This window comes from Trachymyrmex septentrionalis, unplaced genomic scaffold (genome assembly GCF_001594115.1).
Source record: "Trachymyrmex septentrionalis isolate Tsep2-gDNA-1 unplaced genomic scaffold, Tsep1.0 scaffold8, whole genome shotgun sequence".
NCBI lineage: Eukaryota > Metazoa > Arthropoda > Insecta > Hymenoptera > Formicidae > Trachymyrmex > Trachymyrmex septentrionalis.
Genome location: NW_017305987.1, coordinates 4,028,423 through 4,040,101, shown reverse-complemented (window position 1 = coordinate 4,040,101; position 11,679 = coordinate 4,028,423). Strand labels below are relative to the sequence as shown.

Here is an 11,679-nt window from a genome sequence, read left to right as displayed (position 1 = left end):
TATTTTATGATTATTGTACGATTTAATAATGTATTTAAAAAAATTAAAAAAGAAGATGAAATCTATAATAATATAATAATAATAATAATAATAATACATATAGTATAATATATCATATCAATAGTTTTGGACCAATATAACTGATCAAAATAGTACAACTGTACAATTGCGTCGAGTTTTATTGAATTGAAATACTCGTAAGTAGTTATTCCAAGTAAGTTTCCTAAAATTCTTTTAAAATGTCAAATTTAATCAATTATTAATTTATGTACGAGAAATCGGACATTTCATAAGATATATTTTAAAAGAATAATTATAGGATTACTATTTAAAAGAATAATTTAAAAGAATAATATTTTGGAAAGTTAACGGCTGGCTCGTGATCTCGGTGTTTGTTTTCTACCGTATAGCAGCGTGTATACGCAAGGACATAGCGCTATCATTCGTATACTGACACTCGAGTAAGCTGCCAAGTGCTCGAGTAACCGGCCCGAGTCGTCTCTTTATTACTTCTCGAAACGGAATTGTACTTTACAAATTGTACTTTACAATTATTCTGCGATTAATTAATTACTATAACAATTAACGAAATATATCAAAGCACTAGTTATTTATCAGAGAGAATATATTTCGCGGTTTATTCGTTAAAAGAATCGACGCGATAGAAAATGGCAATTATTGTTCGTCACGTTATTTGTACGATCAGATAATTATTATTGATCTAATGTGTGTGTGTGTGTGTGTGTGTGATTCTTAGATTAAGCTATACATCACGTTGCGAGCTTTGGATTTTTCATCAGTGTAAATTGCTTATCATCTAAAGATTTTTTTTATTTATTGCATGAAATCAAGTTTCAATTTTAGATTTTCAAACTTAGGGCTTACAGAAAAATTTAAGCAGTAAGGAACTCAACATGTTGAACTTGCTACTGTTTTACAGTCTCTATGATTTGTCAATTCACTTAGTTATTACGTTTTACTGCTTAAATTTTTATGTACCTTACTGTGTCTTCTGATTTATCGTATTTTAATTGTCTCTTATTTCGATTTTATTAATTACATCGATTTTGGACGGTGTCAATGTAAATTTCATTAGTGGCTCATATACGCGAGTACGGAATTTGGGGTATTCGAGCTATTTAGGTTAGAGCCAGGCAAATGTCGCGTGTGATTAACATTAGGAGTTTAAAGTTAATACGCGTTCGCGCGCGCCACGTCGTATTCTGATATAATTAATTAGTGCGTGTTCATTAACCGTGTTTCGCGAGTGTTGTGCAACCAAGGAACGGAGAGATGGAGGAAGTCTGGGAGGCATCGAGCGGAGCGATGGCGGAGCATAGGGTGAGTATTTATTCCTTACTTTCACTTACTTTCTTATTTTTACTTACGACATTGAACGTATCGCAGAAATGTATAATTATTTTATTAGATGTAAATATTTATTTGAAAATAAAGATCATGCAAAATATTATTACTTGTTTATATATATTATATATATTATTTTCAGCGTAGTTCTAATTTGAATGTATTTTTATTTATAGATCAACGTAGTGTTCCGCTTCGAAACTTCGCTGCTGTGTATCGCTTCGGTGAGTGATAAATTACTTTTTATCTTAATTTCAGGAAATGCATCTTCGAAAGTTGTATAAAGATATGTAAGTAGGTGTATATATACGTATATCAAAAGTATAAGAATATTACAAATATAACATCATCCTGAATTTGTCGCCTAAAATAAATAGGCTAAAACAGATTAGTGATAATGTTTAAAAAAATTCTGAATAAATAATATATAATCATCCAGCAAATTTATTACGCGACAGAATATTATTTTCGACATAATTAATTAAGAGCACTGTGAAAATAATATATTATGAGAAATTTTAGTATACTTTATTTAAATATTTGTTAATTAAAATAGTTAATTAAATTTTTTTTAATATTGAAAAAGAAAAATAAAATAAAATTAGGTAAATACTGATATTTTTAGAAAAATTTTTATTTCTTTATGACATAATTCTCACAGATTGCGTGATCGAACAAAAAGCAGCACTATATTTAAGTATAATATATATTTGTGTATAATAAAAAATAAATTAAAATGGTGAAGAATGGTGGACAAAATTGTTCAAATAATTAAACATATTTCATTTCCTCCTCTTTATCCTTCTTCCTCAATATTTTGTCAATGAGGTCTGCATTTATCTCTACTCAGAATTGAATTTTATATAAACAAGTGCAAAAAAGCAATATATACTTAAGGATTGTTTTAATTTGATTGCACATGTGAATACATAAACATGAAAAAAATGATTGAAAATATTTTACAATTATATAGCATAGCTAGTAAGTTATTTAATAATAAATACCTATAAACATGTGCTAATGATTGCTGATTGTATCTAATCTTATAACACGCCAATTTTATCTTATAAATCTCTTTTATAGCATATATTAATTTATATTTATTTAAATTAAATGCTTCTAAATTATAACTTGATTTTTAAGCACAGTATTACGTAGCTTACATGCTTTCGTTCGCATAAAAATTTTCCTGTTATCTATTCTTTTGTAAGACATAAATATTTGTCTTTAATATAATTAAATAATATATATAAATATAAGTAAGAAAAAAAAATATTGCCTTCTCTTTTAAAGAATCATCAAATTAAAATCATACATTAAATTTTGAAGAATGATACTGGACACGCAATGTTACTCTCTAAATTTGTTGGAGTGTAATCTTATTCTAAAGAATGAAAACTGAGCCAGTCTTGAAAAAGAGTGGCTCAATTTTCAATCTTTAAACGTGAGATTTCGATTTTTGGAGATTAAGATTTAAGATTCGGTCTAAAAGTTAAAGAGTGGATTTTCGCAAAGTAAACCGAGAGAAATTCGCGCTGAACAAGATTGAACAAAATTAAATGACAGCACGAGCGTGAACATCGTTCAGCTAGTTGATTTTTCCGCTCGCCTACGGTATCACCGCGATATCCGAAGTGCGTTTCCGTATTCAAGGACGTTGTCCAAGGCGTTCCATCTCGCTGCAACGGATAATGCAACGTTTCAGGATAACCAGCGGCCGCTGTTTATTTCTAACCGAGCTAGCCGGCGCAGGATACAAGTCGTCGTAGTAATCGCTTTCCTTCTCCTCCTCCGTTTTAGCCTTCTGACTCTTCTACCTCCGCCGCTTCTACCATTTCTCGCGACGTCGTTACGCCCCTCATCGTCTCGTTCGCCTCTCTTAGTCCGCCTCTTTTCCGCGAACCTTCGATCCGATCTTTTTCTGGATAAGATAGAAACGGCCACAATGACCGCGACAGAAAATCTCGCGGTTCTTCATCGCATACGGGGAAAAAAACGACGAAATCGCGCTCGTTGAGAATCTAACAAGCAAGTAATTCCATTCTTGATCAGTGTCCACAGGAAGGATATTAATTACGGCGATAACAATCTTTTTTTTTTATTATTTTTTTTTACCGATTTAAAAATAATTCAGAGGCATATATTCTCACGAATAAAGTTCTGTTTGTCGTTGGATAAAAAAAGATTTTTCAAATTGACATCCTTCATCTCTTTTAAGATAAGAAATTAGAAGGCAAAAAATGTGTTAAATCTTCATTAATTTCAATAAATACAATAAATCCAGGAAATTCTTAGATGAGTTACTTACACTCCAAGTCAAAAGTTTGGAAATATTTTTAAATTTTAATTGACATTTTTTTGGAGACTACTTATTTAAATATCCTTAATAATGTGTTTTTTAACAATATTCTTTAGATCTAATAACAGTTATTGGATCTAAAGAATTATTATTTAAAAAACACATTATGAATATTTAAATAAGTAATCTAAAAAATGTAAATTAAAAAAAAATGTATTCAAACTTTGATTTGGAGCGTATGTCAAATTTTTCTCCTGCTTGCTGATAAAATTCTTTCAAACATGCACCGAAATTATACTGTGATTTTCATATGCATGTAATCATACTTGAAATGTTAGAATATATGCTATATTATTTGTACAATTAAAAATAGATATATATACAACTTTTTGAAGCCTGACGTTAATAAAATCACTCACAGAAATATAAGCAAAGTTAAAAAAAAACGATTCTTTCATGTAATGTACGATAGATCAGTCAATAAATAAGTAAACTTATTTTGCCCTTGATAATCAAGATGGTAAAAATTAAGATTACTTATTGATTCAATCACGTGTTATATATTAAATATTTAAAAATTATTTTTGAACAAAATCATTTTAAACTTTTTAAGTTTATTATTGTAATTTCTATATAAATCTGTAAATTATAATTACGTACAAATATATGTTAATATGCATATTCAACATTAAAAAAAAAATAGACGCACTTTGCAATTAAAGCTACTTTAACGCTAGATATCTCATTGATTCATCAATTCTCCTAACTTTGAAAAATTCGTGGTTTATGAAAACATGGATGTCCAACACGCCGTAAGATAATTAATTAATTGTGTAAACCAGAATATCGCGCTTTCATGAACGAGTCCTCTCCTTGGTACTTGTCGCGTTTGTGTCCGCCCAATCCCTGTACTATGTATTCGTTGCCTACGTACGAGTACATAGTGCATGACAGCGGAGAAACAATAATAAGTCATACTTGTGGTTTACGCGAAGCCGCGTAAGGTATGCGAGAAGGTACCGTAATTGCCTTCTGTCAGCAGATAGATTTACGTTATCGTTTGAAGATATGCGTCTCTTCCAATGTCAGCTCGCTAATCAAGCGATCACCATATAGTTCATCATGCATTGGCGAATTCCTTAAGCAGTAGCATTTTCACACCGTTTATCATTCTTGACGATAATTATAATTTATTTGATTAATCATTTACTTTTAAACGCGTTTGATTCTTTTTTTTTTATATAATTACATGAAAGTGAGAATTTAGAGATCTAAAAGATTAGCGGAAAAAAAAATAATTAACAATATAAATATAATTTATAAAATATAATTACAATGAAAATATAATTTTAAGATTTTGGAATGTATTATTCTAAGCGCAAGTCTCTCTCTTTCTTTATTCTATCATTATTATTTACACTACAGAGTGAAAAAATGATTGAAATGACCATAATTTAACTATAATTTCATGTCATTTTCGCTAATTAAATATTATTTTGATGCAACTATAAAGATAATTATTATTACTGACATTATAACAGTTATATAACTATAAATATAGAGCTTTTAATCATAATTACTTACTTTACCGTACCACTATATTATCACAAATCGATATCACAAATCACATATCAAATTCTTTTCTCTCAATGTTTAATTCCATAAAAATATAATACATGGTCTAACGATTTTTGCGTCATTTAATAAATTATAATAATTACATACTATACAATCAACATATATATAGGCAGTTGAGTTAATAATTTTGTTTTAGTTTCATTATCATTTTTTGAGTTTGCGTGAAAGTGCAAAAAATGTGATACATAACTAGGAGAAAGTTTGTCAAAGATAAAATTTATTTTCTCTCATGCGTCTCAAAACCGATCGGACCAGATGTAATTTGAATAACGGAGTAACATAAAAGTATGTGCGAAGGAACGATATGGTGAAAAGAATCCCCGTCCATGGAAATCGCACGCGATTAGATACAGTTTCCGTGTTACGTCGCTCCACGTGATGGACGTTGCTGTTTATTTCGATATCGGGATTACCTCGAATTTCCATGAGAGAGAAAATAACGCCACAACGTTATTGTCCCCGTAACGGCTATTTCCATTTGCAGTCGCTTTTCTCGGATAAACACGATAGTCGTCACGGTACATTCATGCATTCTGGAAAATTTTCTCCGACGATAAACTCGGACAAATAATACAATCCTTACATAATTGGATTTCAAAGCAAATAAATTCGAAAGACCGTAGAAGTTGTATATTTACAGAATAAAATGCAACTTTTAAATTCATAAAACTCGATTACTTCGATTATCTAAGAGGTATTGCAGAATAATTTTACAATCTCTTTTGAAATTTCACACATATTTTTAGAACATTTCCGCATTGGAGATAAATACAAATTATTAGCTTCAGGCCACGATAAGTAATTATCCGCTCCTGGATCAAAGAGATGGAACAGATCATAAAAGACGCAAAAGAAGTTTATGTTTCATTAGGTAGGCGGTAAATGGATTAATAAATATTTATATGAGAGCATCATGAATAAATAATACGCTCATCTAAGTACGAAAAGTGTGAGCGCCGCATGACGGAAAACACTAACAAAGGAGTATAATTATGGTGCGTACGTGCAATTTTAATGATGTCATTGGAATGCGTCATCTCTACAAAGAATCGCATTATAATGCTGTTATTCATAGTTAAGATTCTGTCCTGTTAACCATATCATATTATATTTTGCGGTAAATAATTTATTTATTTTTTATTTCTTACAACTTATGTTACAAACGTTGAAAATTTTGAAGCTAAGAATTTAATTAAAGCAGTTAAAACATCTGCCAATTAATTTCATATATCAGAAGTCGCAACTCTGTATATAAAAAGAACGGTTTTGTTAAAGTACCTAAAAAGCTAGATCTGAAAATAACTTTGTTAAATCATCAAAATAACTGTGCCTAGTAAGCAAGAAACATTTTAGAACATTTCAGCAACGTTGTAACGTCCAGGTTTTATGCTAGCTATGCTACGCTTATGCAGCTTATGTCGTTTTGTATGTGATGGCGCTTAAGCTGCAAAAAGTTTTGACATTCTAGTAACTTTAGTAAGAGCTTGAGCGTCCTACATAATTATTTAGATGGTCCAAAATTATTTTCAGATCTGTATCTAATTAAATTTTTAGATACTTCAGCAAAAGCGTTTCTTTCTATGTAGGCTTCGAAAATATTTACTTTACTGAATCTATGTCTCAATAAGCCAATTTATTTCTCTAATATATCTTTTGGTTAAACAAATCCGCATCGTGAAACGGTACAGCCGTTTGGATGAAAGCAACAGATTCCCATGAATAATTCATCGGACTGTTTGCGAGGATCGGTTGCGTGGGCAACTTCTCTTCCTTCTTGCCTTTTTGCAAGAGCTTTCGTATGGAGTGGCAAATCCCTTTCGTCGTGAGACGCGTTACGCAAACGTGTGTCCGGAAAAATTGTGTTCGACGTGTTCGCCATTCCGACGCCGGTGTCGTGTGACGACGAAAACATCTAATTCGCGAATCTATCATTTACGATTTATTAACAAAGGTTTATTTAAAGGGTTTACGAGTTAGCGCCTTGACACGGAATTGGACCTCCATCCATTCTAATATCTTTCTACGATTTTAAAAGCAGCGGAACTTTGTTGTTCGAACAACGGTTTTACCGTTCCGAGGGAAATTTGTGCAACTGCTGCGAAAAACTGTTGCGTAAATATTGTACGTTCTTTTTTTTTTACGCGTTTATCATATAAAATTTAACTGGTAGAATTCGCACGTGTACGTTTTATGTCGCGTGATATGTTTTCTCCGTTTGCAGCTATAAGGCTTTCATTATTATAATCGATCGTTATCGCGTCTTTAGAAAATTGGATCATCTTGAGTAACACCGCATCGATAGGAAGTCAGCGTAAGGATGCAATGCATGAAGTGTTAGTAGTAGTGACGAGTAAATATGTAGGGGAAGTTCAGGCAAAGCGGACGCCCTGAGCAAAGCGAATATTTTTTATTTTTGCTTATCTATCTGAGATAATGCTATGAGTCTCTAAGTCTATTGAAGGAATGACCAACCGGCGACGCGCCATGAAAGTGCGAAACAACATGTATAGAGATAAAAAAAATTATATGTTTTCTTGCGATTTTTTTCACTTAGGTACGTAGCTTAATCATTAGCAGTAATTGTTTCTTAATCAATGTGAATAATTTTTCACAAGAATTCTCTGTCTTCAAATGTATATTCAAGATTAAAATTTTTCACTTGTGTTGCTTAAACTTATTTTAACCTTTTCAAATTAACGCCAAGTAGGTTCTTTGGGTAAAGTATTATAAATAGGAGCAAAGCGAATGGCCCATTCTCTTTATCCGGTATGTAATTGCACTGAAAATACGGGGAAGACGAAGGGACAGACGATCTTTTGAATGAACGAAAGTTATATGATTGTTTACATCTCACTTTTATTTTTCTTCCACAACACAGTATGATGTGTGTTCTGAAGAATACACCGACTCACTGTCCGAAGATTGGATCCAGTCAGTACACCAATGGGCTCATGAAGACTGCTCTACATATAAAAGATAGAAGATTTGACAGTTACTTTTGTGATGACTGCCGACACTGATTTGGATTTTTTTAATTCCATCCTCATTGCTCGAGTGACCCATCTACTTTGCCCAGGAGAATCGGGCTTCTCTTTTTTTTTGCTTTGACTGTTAAAAAGACACTTAAATGTTCAAGTTTTTAAATTTTATTTTATTTTCTTTCAAAATTCATTCCATTAATAGAATTATGAGAATAAAAAAAGGTTTCCGATCTTAATTTTAACTGTGTCATTTTTCTTCCCAAATCTTAACATATCTGCTTTGCCCGGATTTCCCCTGTTATTTTCGGTTAAGTCTCTTTCTGTAGGACTATCTTACATCTTTCTTATCGCCTTTGTCATTTTTCGTATTATCAATAAGAGATCTATCATAAAAGTTGCAAGAAACGCGAATCTCTTGGGTATAGAAGTCTATAAGAGGATGATATTATGATTGAGATAATATTTAGGATGTACGTGAAAGATTAACTCGAAACCGGTAAAATATATTAATACTTTCCATAAGATCGATCCATTTGATGATGGACATTGCGTGACGATTAACTGGAGTGCTTATATAATTTCGCGTCCGGGAAATTGTCCCTGAAGAGGAACGATTTAGAATACCCAGGAGAAGAACAAAAGAAGAAAATTTCCGGAGAAATGTAATTAATTTTCGCGGTGCATGATGAAGTCGATGCCTCATAATAAGATTCTGTAATCATTAACAGAAGACATATGTTGTCTCAACCTTTCGGTACTACTCTAGATATGACATACCTGGCTACTCTAGTAACAGTTTAATTGTTGATATATTAGATACATTGAAGATATATATTTGACCGATATTGAGTCAACATTGTGCCAGTAAATTGCTGCTATACTTTAGGGTATAACTTTAGGGTACAACTTTATATGCTCTTTTATCAATAAAAACACCTTCATTTGTTTGTTACCATTATAGTGATGTTTAACGTGTCAAAAAATTTTTTTATAATATATTTATTTGCTATGCGATATTTTTACACAATACAATAGTATTTTATTCCTATGACAAAACTAGTGTGGCACCAAATGAAATATAATTAATCAAACAATAAATTATTATAAAGAACTCTCAATATTAAAATAATAATGTAATAATAAAAATAAAGGCTAATAAGAGTAGGTGCTTTTATTAGCATTTATTACATATAATTATATATTTACATGTAGTTAATAAGTTGTTAAACTTGCATTAATCCGCACGAAATTGCCTTGTTTTCTTTTCATTAAGAAATGGATTGATATTGTAACAATTGATGCGCTGCACGCGAATTGGATACCTGATTCGTCATAAGGAACGGCTCTCCGGAGTCCGCCCTGTCCTCTAATAGGGTGAAAATGCTGTTGCTGGTCCAGAGGTGGCGTCTGGATATTTTGCAGCTGCAGATGATGCTGCTGGGAAGACGGATAGTGGGTGGAAGCATTTGTCGCAGCGGAGGCGCTTCCTGGTTGCTGATACTGGCTGCTCTGATACTGACGAGGATGATGCGGATGGTGGTGAGGGTGAGAATGCGAGTACGGCGTGCACCAAGTGTAGCATTGCTGCCAAGAAGCTGCCGGATCCGCACCGGCCATCCCCTCGCCATCCTCGTTCCTCATTCGCGTCCAGCCGCAGGAATCCATTTTTTGGATTCGACAGTAGCTTTTTTCTTCTTGGAAGTGCCGTACGGTATATTGAGTCTGAATAGTTCTCACACAATCACTCGCTATTCAGAGCAAAATTGACACCATATCTGAATTCGACGTTGCGTTCTCAGTAATTTGCTATTTCATCAAATTCCACCAAACTGATATCCGTTAATTTCGATGCTCATTATTCACTTTCCGAAATAATGGAATACTTTTTTTTATTACTTAAGTAAAATACACCTTTAATTATTATTTATTTGTCCAGTATTCATTTGATTCAGTTTTACACTGATATTGCAAGAATTAACATCAATTTTCAGTGAGTTTGCATTGCGAAATAATTCGTTGATGATTTAACAACAATTTGCTTTTGTCGTTTCGACTGCAATTTTTGTCACGATGCATTTATAATCTTCTAAGTTTCACCGGTCGCAAATCATATGTATTTTGTCCAGTTTTCACATTCGCATGTTGCCACTGAATTATCTACGAATTCTGCAGATGTAAACATAAAAATTAACGAATTGAAAAAGCTCTTTGATATAAATGGTCACATAAACAAACATACTCTCCGTAATATTTCATCCAACCTCGCGAACAATAGCAGAGTTTAAAAATATATAATAGATTAAATATATTTCTTTTTCTAAATTTTTTGTTCATTAATGAAATACACAAAAAAGCAAAATTAGGAAGCAAAATTAGAAGAGCAAAATTTTATATTTGCAGAGATTTTTCTTGTTTGTGGCCTATTTAGAATCCGTAACATTAGTATCTTTTTATTACTTTTTTTATTTTGTAAAAAATTAATTAAAAAATTAATTTCTTATTTTCGTAAAAAAATTTAAAAAGAGAAAAAAATTATATCAAAAATAGTCATATCATAATAGATAACATAATCAATAGGAAAATATTATAAATCATTGCTTTTTTAAATTATGTGTTGTGTATCCACATTTATATTATACAAATAATATAACAATACCAAATTAAAAAAATTAATTACCCTATTTAAAATATAAAAAGCAAAAGTGTGAATGTATTTTATGGCATGTTAATCTACTTTCCTGTAATATCATGTGATAGTAGTCAAAAGGCCACATAGTGATAAAAATAAAGCGCGATAAAATATACATATCAATAAAATATAGATATACATATCTATCTTTGATTTCTTTTACGTCAATGAAGTTTACAGAAATTGAGTATTAGCTATCAAGGACACTGTATCGCGAGAAACACGAGTTTTGCATTAAAATTTCGCATACATTTCACATCATTTATAAAAAAAAAAAAAAAGACACACTCTAAATATTTCCTCAAGCTGAAGAAATCTTATTTGCTTCAAAATTTTTATGCTATTGCGCAATTGAGAATCGGATGTATTACGGATGAGTGCAGCGTAACGCGAGAGTAACACGAAAAATCATGATGGCGAGGGAACAAGTGTTACGTTCCGCCGTGACTGTTGATTGTCTCCGCGAAAAGAGAAGCCGCCGCTGCGATTTATCTCAGTGATCCGCACAACCGAATCTATCGATTGTCACTTTCGAGGCCCGAAATCGATCGGCGAGATCGCGATCGCGACTTCGATGAATTACAGATAGATGCACCATAATGCCCACAGGTGCGTCTCTTGGTAAGATCGGCAAATTTTACATGCGCGAATGCATCCGTTTCGCATTCTGTGAGGAGAGACTCGCGGGCGCGTCGTCGCGAGGATCG

At 32.1% G+C, this 11,679-nt stretch overlaps 2 protein-coding genes across 2 annotated transcripts in view; both read right to left on the bottom strand.

Moving 5' to 3' along the window:
• The window catches only part of LOC108754530 (thyrotroph embryonic factor), an 87,418-nt gene that overhangs the window by 50,358 nt on the left and 25,381 nt on the right, over window positions 1–11,679 (bottom strand). The window lies entirely within an intron of this gene.
• On the bottom strand, window positions 9,496–10,050 carry LOC108754378. The gene has a single exon (XM_018496631.1). The coding sequence runs from the start codon at window positions 9,946–9,948 to the stop codon at window positions 9,496–9,498; it is 453 nt and encodes a 150-aa protein (XP_018352133.1). The 5' UTR covers window positions 9,949–10,050.